The sequence below is a fragment of the Podarcis vaucheri genome (genome assembly GCF_965113315.1).
Source record: "Podarcis vaucheri genome assembly, chromosome: 6".
Classification (NCBI taxonomy): domain Eukaryota; kingdom Metazoa; phylum Chordata; class Lepidosauria; order Squamata; family Lacertidae; genus Podarcis; species Podarcis vaucheri.
This window is the reverse complement of record NC_138764.1, coordinates 10,543,147-10,558,843: the sequence shown is the minus strand read 5'-3', so window position 1 is coordinate 10,558,843 and position 15,697 is coordinate 10,543,147. Positions and strand designations below refer to the sequence as shown.

The following is a 15,697-nucleotide window of genomic DNA, read 5'->3' as shown; positions in this document are numbered from 1 at the left end:
GCTTCCTATGTTCTCTGCAGAAAGGAAAGTGGAACGTACTTAAATAAATCAAGCTGCATTTCTGCTCATTTCTGCTAGATGGCATCTTTTGGCCAGGATTTTACAATGCCATGAACAGGTGTGCGCAGCCAAACTTTGGCTTACTCTGCTTTCCTGTTCAAAATACCATGCTAGCTCTTATTTACCCCTGAAGGAAGAATGGGGTGGCAATGAGGCAGAAGATGGTTCAACAAAGGGGCAAAATATGTTCCCCTATGAAGACACATTTCTTCAGGAAAGGCTGTAGCATGGATGCAGTGTTGGGACAGAAAAAGTACTGATACCAGATCAGTCTAAAATATTTGGTAAGTCACCTTCCATTCACAAAGGATCAGTGTTTCACAAGTGCCATAAACAACCACCAATCTCTTCCTGATGACTTGTGAAAAAGGACAGCAGCCGTGACCCTCCCTCTCACAAAAACTTGGAAGTTGTGAGGAGTCTCTCGCTTCATAATAGGGACTACAAGTCCCATCATCCCTGATCGTTGGTCCTGCTAGCTGATGGGAGTTGTAGTCCAACAACAGCTGAGAACCCAAGTTTGAGGAAAAACTGTAGGGCCTTCCCCTTCCCCGAGTCCTCCAGCACAGGTACGGGGTCTGGGTGAAGTAATCAATCAGGATCGCATCTTGTGACAAGCTAAGAGCGTCTCAGAAGCAGTTAGATTCCATCTGGCTAGTTCTAAGTGTCTCCAAAGCATGGTGTGATGTGAGTGAATAGCCTGCTCTTTGCAGAAGATTCCACAGCCAGAAGAGTCTTCTTTCTGTTTACTTCAGGCTTTATGAGTAGCCAGGAACAGTGGAAGTCTCTCACTGCTTCTGTCAATTCCAATACCTGCATGAGATTAGGGAACTATCCCTCCCTGCTCTTTGGAAGGCTGGGCTTGTTCATTCACCTTGTGCTATGCTTGGGAGACATTTGGAAGTGCTTCTAAGTCTCCTACCTTACGTAAACAAAGAGAACTACTAGAGAACTTGAGGGAAGGGAATCATGCCAAATAATTAAAGGTAAAGGGACCCCTGACCATTAGGTCCAGTTGCGGACGACTCTGGGGTTGCGACGTTCATCTCGCTCTATAGGCTGAGGGAGCCGGCGTACAGCTTCTGGGTCATGTGGCCAGCATGACTAAGCCGCTTCTGGTGAACCAGAGCAGTGCACGGAAACGCCGTTTACCTTCCCGCCAGAGCAGTACCTATTTATCTACTTGCACTTTGACATGCTTTCAAACTGCTAGGTTGGCAGGAGCTGGGACTGAGCAACAGGAGCTCACCCCGTCACAGGGATTCGAACCGCCTACCTTCCGATGGGCAAGCCCTAGGCTCTGTGGTTTAACCCACAGCGCCATCCGCGTCCAATGCCAAGTAATTACCGGATACTAAACCCTCTGGTCCAAGACACTCCCAATGCATCTACTAGTGAAAAACTCCAAAGATGGATCGAGTGGGGTTTTTTGGGGGGTGGGGTGGGGAGTTCAAACAAAAACCCCAAATATTTCCTATTGAGTTATTCTTCAATTCAGCCTGTATAGGTAAACACAGTGAAATATCAGGGCAACTCTAACCTAGACCTTGAATATGTTCTATATAAATAACAGAAACTGGGAATCAATCCCACTTGGTTGAGTTAACTCCTTTCCATGTACTGAACCAATAGTTTAACAGAGCTGGGAGAATTCCAAGTAGCCACTAATGCACAACCCTCCATCTGCGTCCAGTGCCAGCTACAAGCAGGAGCCAAAGGCCTTCTGGAGGTCACCCTCTTCTTCAGCGCTTGGGCTTGGGGAATTTCTTCTTCGGCTTAGGAGTGCTGGGCTGGGAAGGTGATTCAGTTTGCTCCTTAACGACAACTTCTGCAACGACAGATGCACAGCAAGAAGCACTTAAACACTGACATTGTCAACACCTAGACAATATGAGAACTAGTAGCTCAGAGAAACCTCATACTCTACTCTGCGACAAGTCCAGGTTTCAGCCCAAGCATAGCCTTGAGGGAATCAAGACCAAACCCAGCTGCCCAAAGAATGATTATGAACAGCATATGCATCCACAAACCCATGTTTGTCATGTTCACACTTTATAAGTATACCTGTTCTCAGTGGGAACCTCACCCATAATGGGAATATTCCAACAGAGCATTATGTGCTCAACCCCACTTATTTCCACAATCTAAGACACACCGATCTCTGACATGTACACAGTACTTTGTTCAAAGTAAATCAACAATCCTGATACAACCAGTATCACGCTGCAGATGAGCAGCTTAGGCTGATAAAAGCTTGCTCGGACCACCAACTGGGTTAGGTAAGGGTTCAACTAGGGAATTCCCTGCTCACATTCTTAGCCAGTGCAATGCAGTTTGCTTCTTCAGCTCCCTGGATTGGTTCGTAACATGCATCTTCATTACTTCATGACTGCAGCATCAAATGAATTATGACATGTGAATTATGACATTATTAAGCAATGAAGAACTTTCCTTTCACCCCACAACACACTGCTTTTCAACAGAAACATCACCTATTCAGGCCAGAGCTACACATGTAGCAGATTGAGGATGCATAATGGGTTGTGCCACTTCAGCAATGCAGATGGAAGTCTTCTTCTTCTTTGGCGATCACTCGTAGCTGAGTGAGATTGTCTTCCATGAACACAGTCTCAACAGTGAGTCCGTAAATGATTGTGGAGGCCAATTCTGGATCCCCACGTCCTTCCACAGTGGGGACATTGGATTCCGGGTGGGAGTTGATCATGGTGTGGATTTGCCAAGCGTGCCTTCCTCTTAGCATGTTTCTCCCTTGCGTCCTGAGTTCGAGTGTCTTCAAAGCCCATGACACCTTTGGTAAAGGCTGTTCTCCAATTGGAGCGCTCACAGGCAAGTGTTTCCCAATTGTTAGTGTTTATAATACATTTTTAAAGATTTGCTTTGAGACAGTCTTTAAACCTCTTTTGTTGACCACCAGCATTACACTTCCTATTTTTAAGTTCGGAATAGGTTTCTGAAAGTGGAAACCTAACACACCAGGGAGAATAGTTCTAGATTAGTCCATTCCCTGCTGTGCTAACATTCTACTTACAGGATACACTTTATAATAAAGAACAACCAAAAAGGTGATTTTCCTGGCTGCTGTCTGTAGTGCCACAGTCCAGTCTACTACCTCACCCTCCTGGGCAGACCAGGTGACAGCTGCCAGTCATCAAACACTAATCAAGAACAGACAAATCAAGCAACTGATACACAGGTGTGAACTAGGCCTCTGTTTGTTGTCCGTGTGGAAAGGATCCCCCTATCAGACTCAGGAGATGGACTGGGCAAGTCAGCTAATTCTCACGTTACCATTTTTAAATGGAGAAATAAACAGCCTGCTGTTATTGGGGGGGGGGGAATGAAAAGACCTTCAATCAGCAAACCATCTCTCTCCCCAGCCTGCCTTAGGTACAGCCTAGCATTTTGATTCTTGCAACCTTCAGGGAGTAGTAATGATGGGGAAGTGGCTACACATATTTACTTACTAAGAGCAGAAACAAAGGAACAGAAAGGCATCTGGGACAACTTCTGCAGTAACATTCCGTTTCTGACTACGGGTGGAGAGGGGGGAAGATGGTGGGTTGTATCCAAAGTAGTGGCAAGCCAAGCATTCTGCCAGAGCCTGCCCTCTCGTTCCCCCCAACCTTTCCAGGGCAGATTTGGGGATGTCAAGGGGAGGAGGAACCCCATTGCGCTAGCACAACGTATTTAGCACAACCTGTATCTGGGAATGTTCTCCGCTCTCCTCCAAAAGCACACTTCCTGTACATCTTTTTCCTATTGTGTGGTAGGCAGCATGGAAATATAATACACATAGTCTGAAATGGCACAGCTCAGCAAGACGTGCAACACGTGACTTCCCTATGCCTGTTTTGTCTATTTTGAGCCATTTCGCAGCAGCAGCAGCATACTCAATTATACCACCCAAATGTACGCTTGAGATGCAAGTGCAGGCAATCCTGGTTCTCCGACACATTTGTACCTTGAACGCACCTGAGCCTGCAAACCAGTTTATCACATTCCCATTTTATGTTTTCAAATGTACGCCTAAACGCGTGGTGCATGAAATTGCCCTTAAAATTCCAGAGCATTTTTTTAGAGCCTGCAATTCCACCTTTCAAGTCTTGAGCCCTACCTGCTTTGAGTTTTGTTTCTTTTGGTTCAGAGTCCTTCAGCTTTGGTGGCTCACCCTCCATGTTCTGGATTTTTGCCAGAGCTTCTTCCAAGTCCTCATGAAGGACTTCAGATTTTTCCTCAGCTTGCTGTGCTCGCTTTTCAGCCTCTCTGAAAGAAAGAATTCATAGCCCTGACCAGGCAAGAAACCAATAACACTACCGTATTTTTTGCTCTATAACACGCACCGGACCATAACACGCACATAGTTTTTAGAGGAGGAAAACAAGAAAAAAAATATTCTAAACGAAATAGTGGATATATGATTTTTGTGGTTCATGCTGTGGCCACAGACATGTGATCCGACAGTGAGTTTGGAGTAGCCCAATGCAAAAATCCTGAGGATCCATGTGGATCCATGCTTTGTAACCACGGAGGAGGGAAGGAAGGGGAACCATGGATCCTCTGCTCACGACTGCAGCAGATCCCCCCCGCCACCCGCAGGCATTCGCTCCATAACACGCAAAGACATTTCCCCTTACTTTCTAAGAGGAAAAAAGTGAGTGTTATGGTGCAAAAAATACGGTAATTTGATTTACTCTAGCTGGTCGCTTCCTACTGTGAAAAATAAATTTTCTCTTGCTTCTTCATTCCCCAAAATGTTCCTAACGGCCAATATTACTGCAACCTATGTAAGAATCCACACCTAATTACTACATTGCAAGTCTATAAAACCTACAGGAGAGGTTTTATTCCTAGCACTTCAAAACCACATGAGAACTCACATATCACTAAAGGTAAAGGTAAAGGACCCCTGATAGTTAAGTCCAGTCACGAACGACTCTGGGGTTGTGGCGCTCATCTTGCTTTACTGGCCAAGGGAGCCGACGTTTGTCTGCTGACAGTTTTTCTGGGTAATGTGGCCAGCATGACTAAGCCGCTTCTGGCGAAACCAGAGCAGCGCATGGAAACACTGTCTACCTTCCCGCCGGAGCGGTACCTATTTATCTACTTGCACTTTGATGTGCTTTCAAACTGCTAGGTTGGCAGGAGCTGGGACAGAGAAACAGGAGCTCACTCCATTGAGGGGATTCGAACCGCCGACCTTCCGATCGGCAAGCCCAAGAGGCTCAGTGGTTTAGACCATAGCGCCACCTGCGTCCTATTTTTGTTTAAAAATGGAATGTGTTGTGGCGGAATAGACAACCTGCAATCACATAGGCCACCTGTTCAAGATACCCTGTAGTCTCTAGTCTGCACAAGAATGCACATATCCATCCATCTTTTCCCTGTGGTTCTATACTCACATGAGTCGCTCTTCCAAAATTTCCAGTGATGCCAGCAACTCAAATTCCTTCTTTGAGGCCTTTGTGGTCCACTGGCTGGCATGCAACTCCCTCTGGAATAAGAAGAGTGAATAACTTATAGGAAATGAAAGGAAATAAATCAACAGGCTACTTTCTGTCTCAGAACTGGCATACAGAAGTCCCTGGCTCAAATCTTGCCTCAGCTATGAGCACACTAGGTAGCCTTAGACAAGTGATGCTCACTCATCCCTTACATCTTCAGAATGGGGATAAAGATAATTCTGGCCCACCTTACAGGGTCACTGCACTGTTTTATTTAGAGAGGCACAGAGTTGGAAGTTGCCATTACTCTGCCTCTGAGAAGAAAAGGTTTATACAGGTCACAATTGCCTGAGAATATCTCCTGTAAAAACCCCATAACGGTGTCCATGCACCACTGCCGTTCTTTTCAATGGGGCCAGTGCAGGAGAACTTCCCAGATCTGTTTCCTGCTGTAATAGTGTGTTGTAGTGGCCATAGAGTTGGACTAGGACCTGGGAGTCTTAGGATATAGTTCCGTTCCACCTTAAATGGTCAGGCATGATTGTTGTGTATCACATGCCTGTTTCGTTCCAGCTCTCGCTGGGAACTTCCGTTTTATATATAGCTTTTGTTCCGGCTGTTTTCCTGGACACGGAGGCAAGCAGTCATGTTTTTCCTTTGTTCTGATCTACGTTGAATAAAGCTGTAAATATGCTCTCCTGTCTGCATCTTCCGTTGTGGAGGCTTTGCTGAAAGGGTGTGCACGGGTCTTGGAATGTCTCTGAGGCTCGTGTCGCTAATTGACTGATGCTGTTCCACGGGAGACCGGGGATCGTCCGGAGACGACTGGGGGCCTGCCTGATGCCTCCGTCTCCCTGGCAGTATCCCAACAGGGAGTCCAGAGTTCAAATCCCCACTCGGCCATGAAGCTCACTGGGTGCCTTTGGGCCAGTCACCGCCTCTCTCAGCCTAATCTGTCTCATAGGAGTTTTGTGGGGATTAAATGAGCAGGGGGAGAACCATCTATGCCACCTTGAGCTCCTTGGAGAAAAATGGTGGGATACACTGGTCTACTGCCATTAGTATCGCAAGATTGTCATGGGAGCACTTGGACTAAAATCTACTTTTCTGGTTTATCACCACAAGAGTTATTAACATTTGGCTTCAGTAAAGCAAATAATTTAATTAGACAGTGCCTATATGACACTGAGCGACAGAATAATCTGGCCAAAATAAGGAAATTTTGTCCATGGTATGAATATTTCCCACCTAGACACTTTGGCACCCTATTTGCAAAATGTAACAATTTCAAAATACAGACACGCTTTCACTTTCGCATGATTGAATATACTGCCTTCGACAGTACTTGAGGGTTGATTTCAAAAAATTCTGCTGGAAAAACGGTTCTGTCCCTGTGGAGATGGCAGTATTGAGTCAATGGCTTGTGTGCTTCTGGCTTGCACTCTTTATAAAGATTAGAGGAGTGAGGTTATTACCCCTCTATTACTGTCCGTGCCAGGTCACTCAACCGTTCCTACTGCATCCTTTCTTTTAGCAGATCAAGATGATCAGGTGACAGCAAAAACTGCAGGGTTTTTAGAGGGGACAATTAGAATAAGATCTATTATTTGATTATTGATGTAAACTCCCAAATGTATTTTCTAGAGTTAAGTTTTTACCTCTACCTTCAGTACATTTTATTTGGTTTTATTGCTATGGCTAGTGGCTGATGCAAATAACGATTCTTCTGCTGCAAGGTGGGATATAAATAACTAACACTGAGAACCTCTACTCTAAAGCAGCTGCCACACCTTGTTCCAAATAGACACACCTCTTCGGAGAAGATCTATCTATTTATATGCACATACATACCCGTGACACTGTGATTTCTTGCACTTGCATGGTTTTGACATACACATTAGAATCATCTCCAATGTATCTGACTGGGTAAGTGACCGCAAGACTCTTGGCCTGCTCACCAGTGCTGGTGCTGGGCACGGGCGGCTGTTCCTGCAAGGACAAAGAGAAGGAGCAAGGGGAAACGGAAGGGCCACACAATGCAATGTTTGTTTCCTCATCATCAAGGAAACTGCGCACAGAAGAGACTCAGATGGTGTATGGAAGGATCATGATGATCAACGCCAGTCCTTTTTCCCCCCTGGGGGTACTCGATAGTATGCAGTACCGGCGCCTTTTTAATGGATATGTTAAAAGTGTGGCACTTAACTGTAACAACTTCGCGGTGAGTGCCGGCACCATTTTTTCTAGAAAAAAAGCTCTGATCAACACAACCTTCAATTATTTTCATATTCCACATAAGGCTACGCTGTCAATTGTGGTTCAGGAGCTCCTGGAGTCAGTGTTCACAGCAGTGGCGGAGGAACCCTCTCCGGCACCAGGGGCACGGCAGCCTGTACGAAGTGCGCATGTGCAGCATCCTGTATGGAAGGCGCATGTGCGGTGACCGTATGGGATGCCACACATGCACAGTCTGTACGGGCAGCCACTTGCACGCAGCGTCCATACGGGCTGCTGCTTGCACGGCGACCATACAGGCTGCTGTATGGAGTAGGCTGTACGACGCGGCAGCCCATACGGACACCCGTACAGATGGCGTGTGAGAGTGGCAGCCCATATGGACACCACACAAGCGGCACCCATATGGACTGCGTGCGCCCTTGGCTGCTCTACAGCTGGGGGGAGGCAGGGGCCATCTTGTCACCCACCCCTTCCGCCCCCCCCCCATGCCCCAGGTTCACAGACCATGCATGAATTCTGGGGCTGATTCTCTGCTGCTGGAGAATCGGAAGTGTATACACTCTTGGCTTATCCACTTTCCATATTTAAACATGCTCAACCATCCTTGAAAAGAGAATCCTCAGCACTTCATCAAACTACAATTCCCAGGATGCTTTGTGAGAAAGCTAAGAAAGATAAAGTGGTATACAACTTTGTAGCATAAAGTTTCTGACTCAAGTAGACACTTTTATGACCAACAGCTGGAGAAAGGGGGTGCCTTTCCTTTGCGAGGCTTGCTTTTGCTGCATTGCCCACAGCCCTGCTTATGTTCTGCACCAGAAGAAACCAGAATCCAGTTATGGACCACCGGTGTGAAGTTCACGGCTTGTAACGCCTTGAAAGAAAATATTATGAAAATGATATATAGGTGGTACATGACCCCAGTCAAGCTTGCAAAAATATACCACTTGCACGATAACAAATGTTGGAAATGTAAGGAGACTGAAGGAACATTCTTTCACCTCTGGTGGACTTGTCCGAGAGTGAAGGCCTTTTGGGAAATGATCTATAATGAGTTAAAAAAGGTATTTAGGTATACCTTCCTTAAGAAACCAGAGGCCTTCCTTCTGGGCATTGTCGGCCAAGGGGTGTTAAAGAAAGATAGAACTTTCTTTATGTATGCGACAACAGCAGCAAGAATACTTATTGCGAAACATTGGAAGACCCAAGATTTACCCACACTGGAAGAATGGCAGACGCAACTGATAGACTACATGGAATTGGCTGAAATGACCGGCAGAATTCGAGACCTGGGAGAAGAGACGGTGGAAGAGGACTGGAAAAAATTCAAAGACTATTTACAAAAACACTATAAATTGTATGAATGTTAGGAGAATGCACGACTGAAAGTAACAGGGCAGCAGTAACTTGGCTGTAAGACATATGAGAATAAGTCAGGTTTAATGAAATGATGAAGTTTGAAACAATATTATGTTTAAATCAAGCAGCTTAGCTTATGATAAAGTTATTTAAAATCTGGGACATAATATTCGAGATAAGTTAAGAATTGAAATAAGGTAATAAATTGCTGTCTATAACTTTGTGACCGAAAACGCAGAGAAGGGCGATGAGAGGAAGTCTTAAGATCATGAAAATATGATTGTTGAACAACTGTATTTTATATCTATCTTTCTTTTTTTCTTTGTTTATCTTTTTAAATCTTATTTTGATTTTCCTGTGGTGATGGTACTTTATATGTTTGGTGGTTTGTTTGTTGTTTAAAGGAAATTGCAATAAATATTAAAAAAAAAAGAATCCAGAATCTGTAGCAAGAAATTCTCAGTTCAGTGACCAGTATTTACTGGCATCAAATTCCAATTCCTCAGATTTTTCAAAGCTTTTGCAATTTTTCAGGAAGTGATCAAAGAGGGAGGTGCTGGATGTATGATCAGAACAGCAAGGAATTTAAGTCACAGAAGGGGAGAACGCAAAGCATTAAAAGGGCAGTTCATACATATCCAGCAATGTGATGCAGCCAACGAATACCCCATTGTTCCTGATAATATGTAAAGGGAGCTTATCACGCGGGACGTATTTGTAAGAAAAACAGCCACGTTGACAGCCCCATCCATGCAATCTGCTTCCTCCACACTGCCAACCCAGGGGCCCAGCAGTGATGCCACTCCTGACACCATTAACAACTTCTGTGTAGCCAACTGGAAGTAGCTTCTCTATATTATGACTTTTCCAGGTAGCATCCACAATATGTCTCCAATCTCTTCTCCATAGTCATGAGGGATAGATATATATTTCTTCTGTTTGTAAACTGCAGGCTTCCCTTTTCAAAACTCCCACCAGATAGCAATAAACACATGGCCATGAGCCCCAGCGAAAAAGAAAGAAGCCCTGAAAGAAGAGGGACAGCTTTCTACATTTCCTAATGGAGATGCTCACCTCTGCTTCTAACACTTGCTTCTGTTCTGCTGCCTCCTGATCTTTTAGAACATCCACAGCTTCTCTGTCTTTTTTCTCTTCCTCCACAGGTACCTCGGTGGTGGTGGAGCTCTCCACTCTCTGCTCCGGACGAGGAGGCAGCTGTCGTTTCAGTTGAAGCACCTGTAAAAAGGTTGCAAGTGAAATTCTCCTTCTGAGCTATTGCCCTACGCCAGAAGAGAGGTGGAGGGCGGGAGAGAGAGGGAGAAAAAATCCCCACCACCACCAGTCACACCAAAGGTTATTTCTGCCAGTACCTCTAACCCAAACAGGCTGACCAGGTCTTCTTGGCTCATTAAAGTGGTGGGAGTGGTCTTCATCCCAGACAGGAGGAGGTTGCAGGTTTCAATCCAATCCAAGCACTCTGTCTGGAAAAAGAGAGAGCGAAAGAAGCAACCAATCACCAAAGGGGAAATACAGTGGTACCTCGGGTTACAGATGCTTCAGGTTACAGACTCCACTAACCCAGAAATAGTACCTCAGGCTAAGAACTTTGCTTCAGGATGAGAACAGAAATCGTGCGGCGGGGGCGGGAGGCCCCATTAGCTAAAGTGGTACCTCAGGTTAAGAAGAGTTTCAGCTTAAGAACGGATCTCCAGAACGAATTAAGTTCTTAACCCGAGGTACCACTGTAAAAACAATTGCCCTGTGGTGCTCTTCCAGAGGGCTCAAAGAGAGTTGCTTATGCTGAACTATGCTTAGAGGAATCGCTTCCAAACATCTTAAGTTGTACAATGTTTTGCTTAGCATATGGCTCTCCATTTCAGCTTCCCAACCCAAATGGGCAGTAGGTGGAGCTGGACTTTGTAGGGGGACAAGTGTTTTTGAGAGGTCCACCATTAATCCCAGCCATTATCTTCCCTGCAAATGCATACTGTGACCTCTCATTCACGCCTGTACTATCATCGATAGGTCCATGTATTTGCTGCCCAGGGAGTAACAGCCTTTGGGTTGGAAAACCCTTGCCCTAATTGCAGATTGTTGGGATACTGCCAGGGAGACAAAGGCCATTATGCCCCCACGCCGTCATGCGTCCGATCCATCGATCTCTTGTAGAAACGCAGTATCAGTCAATTAGCGACACGAGCCTCAGAAATAGCTTGCCGCATTTCAGAGCTCGCACACGCTCTATCAGCAGAGTTCGCACAACGAAGGATGCACTCAGGAGAGCATATTTACAACTTTATTCAGCGTTGGTCAGAACAAAGAAAACATGACTGCCTGCTTCGGATGTCCAGACGCAGAGAGAAAAACAACAGCTATATAACAAAACATAAACTTCCTGTGAACAGGAAATACGCAGGCTGTGACACAACAACCTGCTCCCTTTTAAGGTTGCTTGTGTTTGTGTAACACCCACCAATGAAAAACACTATTTTTTACATTCTCAGTGGTACTGTTGTCATAAATGGAGATTAAGAGGGAGGACTATTAAAGGCCCGCTTAAACCTGAAGTCCCATTGGGCCAATGCCCTGCCCCTATCGCTATCACTATGCAACATCTCCTCCAGAGAGCCCCAGCGTTCCAAAATCCCAATAGCCCACCCAGGAATTCAGTCTTTGTGAATTCTGACATGAACTGCACATCTATCAGACTGATTTGATTACTAGAACCTATTTCTTTGTTATATTTGTTTCCTGCCTTTCCACCAAATGAGGCTGGCTTTCACACAATAGAGTTCAATGCGACTTACCTCTGAGCAGACATAGTTAGGAGTCTAGCCTGTGCTCTTAAGACTCATTCCAACTTCCTTTTTGTTTGGAACCAGCTATTTCTCATATCACAGGGCTTATGAATTTGCTGCCCTGAACTCCTTTGGGAGGAAGGGCAGGATATAAATTCAATAAATAAATAATCCCATCCAGAACCCCCTTGCCTGAGAGCAAGCCTCATTGAACTCAATAGGACTTACTTCTGATAAGACAGGATTAGGCCTGCTCTGTTAGGCTTCTAATGTCAATGTGGGCACACTTCAATTCCCATGCAGTAGTAGCAGCAGATTGTATAAACACACAATATTGCGCAAAAAAAGTTTGCACACTGCAGAAGACATGACTGGCAGGGATTAAAAGGCTTGGAGAAACTCCAGGTTATGGGAACTGTTTCATTAAGAAACAGTAGGTGCCTTGCGGAAGTGAAGTTGCAATTGCCTCACAGAGATTTACAGGGTAATCTGATGCATGTTTATACAAAAGCAAATTCCACTGGGTTCAAAGGAGGTTGCACGTGAGGAACGCAATCAAGTTTCTGTAATGTTATTACAGAATAACATTGGATTACTGCAATGCGCTCTACGTGGGGCTACCTTTGAAGGTGACCCGGAAACTACAACTAATCCAGAAGGCGGCAGCTAGACTGGTGACTGGGAGCGGCCACCGAGACCACATTACACCGGTCTTGAAAGACCTACATTGGCTCCCAGTATGTTTCCGAGCACAATTCAAAGTGTTGGTGCTGACCTTTAAAGCCCTAAACGGCCTTGGTCCAGTATATCTGAAGGAGCGTCTCCACCCCCATCGTTCTACCCGGACACTGAGGTCCAGCACTGAGGGCCTTCTGGCAGTTCCCTCGCTGCGAGAAGCCAAGTTATAGGGAACCAGGCAGAGGGCCTTCTCGGTAGTGGCGCCCGCCCTGTGGAACGCTCTCTCACCAGATGTCAAAGAGAACAACAACTACCAGGCTTTTAGAAGACATCTGAAGGCAGCCCTGTTTCGGGAAGCTTTTAATGTTTGGTGTATTATAGTATTTTAATATTGTTTTGGAAGCCGCCCAGAGTGGCTGGGGAAGCCCAGCCAGATGGGCGGGGTATAAATAATAAATTATTATTATTATTATTATTACGTAACGTTCACAGCTTTGGAACAAACAAACAGTGGTGTCAGTCAATGCTGCTTTCATTCACATGAAGTGAACCTGGTCCTGAAAATGAGAGATGATGTGAAGAGCAACAATTTTTGCACCTGTTTCTGTTTCCATCAGAATCCTCCAACATCCCTAGTGATGTCGGAAAAGCAACATGGGCCAAAGAGAGACATGATTGTCCCAACCCTACTTGAGACTTTCCGAACAGCCCAGCCTCAGCCTACCTTCCCACTCAGCCTGAAGCAGCCCAGACCTTCCTGCGTGCCTTCAAACAGCCCACACTTCTCTTTTCCAATCTAGTTCTCAAAAATGGCTCACAGAAGCACGAGACTCCTATCCTCCCTTGCTGATGGCTGCCATAATTGACACTACCACAAATTTTCAGCCTTTTCTTCCTCCTGCCTAGGGAGGAACATGAAATATTGGGGGTACCTTCCATGCACCGTCATGATTTCTGTGACACTACTGGGCTCAACTGCAGACTTTTTCTCCTCCTCTCCAACTAGGCACCCCCTTAACAGCACCGGCCCAGGCTGGATCCTGGAACTTCCTGAACAAGGGTCACCACAGCCCGGATCGGCAGTGTTAACAGAGTTCAAATTTCACAATGCGTAAGAAAAACCACTTAACTGAAAACTGGCTGGGCTTTTAAAAGTACGCACGGCATTGCCCGCCGGCAACTGTGAGCAAGCCATCTTTAAAAGTAGGCAAGAGGTACACAATGTACCAAGATTTATGGAAATTTTGAGGGCAGCTTGTTAACCGCAAATGTAGAACCCTCTGGCTTTTGTGTGGCTGGAATGATGCCTACTCTGCAAAAGTCAAGAGTCACAAGAATCCCACTTGTCCTCTTTCGCCTGCGGCCCCATCCACCCCTGGCATGCGGACCCTGGAAAGCTGCTCACAAGAGAATGTGAAAAATGCTTGCCATTGCTTACATGCAGACATGGGGACCGCAGAACTATGCGTGCAGGGAGCCAGGCCCAGAAGCAGCACTTGGCACAGTGGGGCCATGGGCTTCAGAAGACCCGTCAAAGCGGCTGATCCTCTCCTTTCTGTTTGCTTAGTGTTTCCTTTTTGGTCCAGTGCTCAACAAAGAAGTGACAGGCTGAAGCTGCTGAGAGAGACAATGACATTTTTATCACCCCATAATGCCTCGGGGTTCTGATGTCATGCCCAGGGGTATTCCGGGACAATAAAAATGGTGGCGGCTGAAGCCACATTACACAGCAACTCTCTTCTCATCGGTGGACTGGCTGCCATCCGACATCCCCATCTGACCTAGAAAGCTCACCAGAGGCTGCGAATGAGGGACAGCTTTAAGCCCCACACCGAGAAGTGCCCAGCAGCTGAAGTCATCTCCATTGCTTCAGACAGCCTTTGTGCACTGTGCTGAGGCTTGAAGGCATTCCAGGGTAATAAACAAGGCAGTGTCGTGGAAAAAATACTTAATTTTGAACAGCAGCTGATAAATTCACATCATCACCATAATCAATAGAGCAGCGGCAGGAACAGCAACAAAGACCATCTCAGGGTTTGAAATATTGTGAAGGTTTTAGAACAAGTAGAGTGACCCAATCGAGGAACTACTTCACTTATTCAACAACAACAACAACAAATCCGTTTATTGTGAGGACCATGCCTGTACACAAACATCAACACAACAATAGTTAAAAATATTAAAATTCATTACATACTATGCCAACAAAACCTTCATCCCACAAAATAGAAAGAGAGGGAAAACAAGCAACGAGTTAAACAGACGATGAAGGGGTCTTTACGTTGTCATCCATAAATCTTTCCCTGACTTTCATGGCCTTCATCACAAAAACTGCTACCACATGGGTAATACGTGGGTTTGCATCAACTAACAAAAAATTTACTCTATCTTCAGGATTGGTTATTCAATGACCAACTTCAAAACCAAAAACAGTAGGATGGATTTGGACAGTGATGCACAAATGGCAAGAGACCACATTTGGTCTCACTTACCTTGATCCTCTCTAACTGTTGCAATTCATGTTCTGCATCTGGTTGAAGAGTTACCATCTTCTGGCGTGTTATCGTCGCTACCATCTCCTTGCAACAGCTGAGGAAATACATGATGTCACTGTACCCACAGCAATAGGTTACGGCACAGCAATGCCACTTTAATATGAGAAAGCCAGTTTCGTCACGTTCCTTCTGTCATGAGGACCATTTACATTTGAAGTTTACAAATGAGAAAAGGGAGGCAACTAACTGTAGGCAAGGGCGGGGGGGGGGGCGACTACTATTTGAAAGCTAGGAATTACTTGTTTCAAATCTTATCTCTGTGAATTCTTTAGGAAGCCCTGAAAAATGTCAACCCATTATCTCAGCCTCCGTCCCCATTCTGCCTTCTGAAATATGAGAATGATAACACTAATCCTAACTAACAGCATTGATCAGGATTACTGAGAGAATGTATGCATGGAGTACTCTGTCTGAAGTGCTCAGTGCCATTCGTATTGACATCATTATATGCTCAGTATAATTATAATTATAATTATAATTATAATTATAATTATAATTATAATTATAATTATAGTGATAATAATCATTTCATTGAGGACACAAAATC

At 45.3% G+C, this 15,697-nt stretch overlaps 1 protein-coding gene across 2 annotated transcripts in view; it reads right to left on the bottom strand.

Annotated features, from left to right (window-relative positions):
• Positions 1-1,657: 1,657 nt before the first annotated feature.
• The window catches only part of AXDND1 (axonemal dynein light chain domain containing 1), a 41,103-nt gene continuing 27,063 nt past the window's right edge, over positions 1,658-15,697 (bottom strand). For both annotated transcript variants that reach the window (XM_082229042.1, XM_082229043.1), the window contains 7 exons: positions 15,088-15,184; positions 10,490-10,600; positions 10,194-10,355; positions 7,374-7,511; positions 5,481-5,572; positions 4,196-4,344; positions 1,658-1,888 (listed from right to left, as the gene is read on the bottom strand). In XM_082229042.1, the coding sequence (XP_082085168.1) occupies positions 1,803-1,888; positions 4,196-4,344; positions 5,481-5,572; positions 7,374-7,511; positions 10,194-10,355; positions 10,490-10,600; positions 15,088-15,184 (835 nt within the window). In that variant the 3' untranslated portion in view covers positions 1,658-1,802. The remainder of the gene's footprint in view (positions 1,889-4,195; positions 4,345-5,480; positions 5,573-7,373; positions 7,512-10,193; positions 10,356-10,489; positions 10,601-15,087; positions 15,185-15,697) is intronic.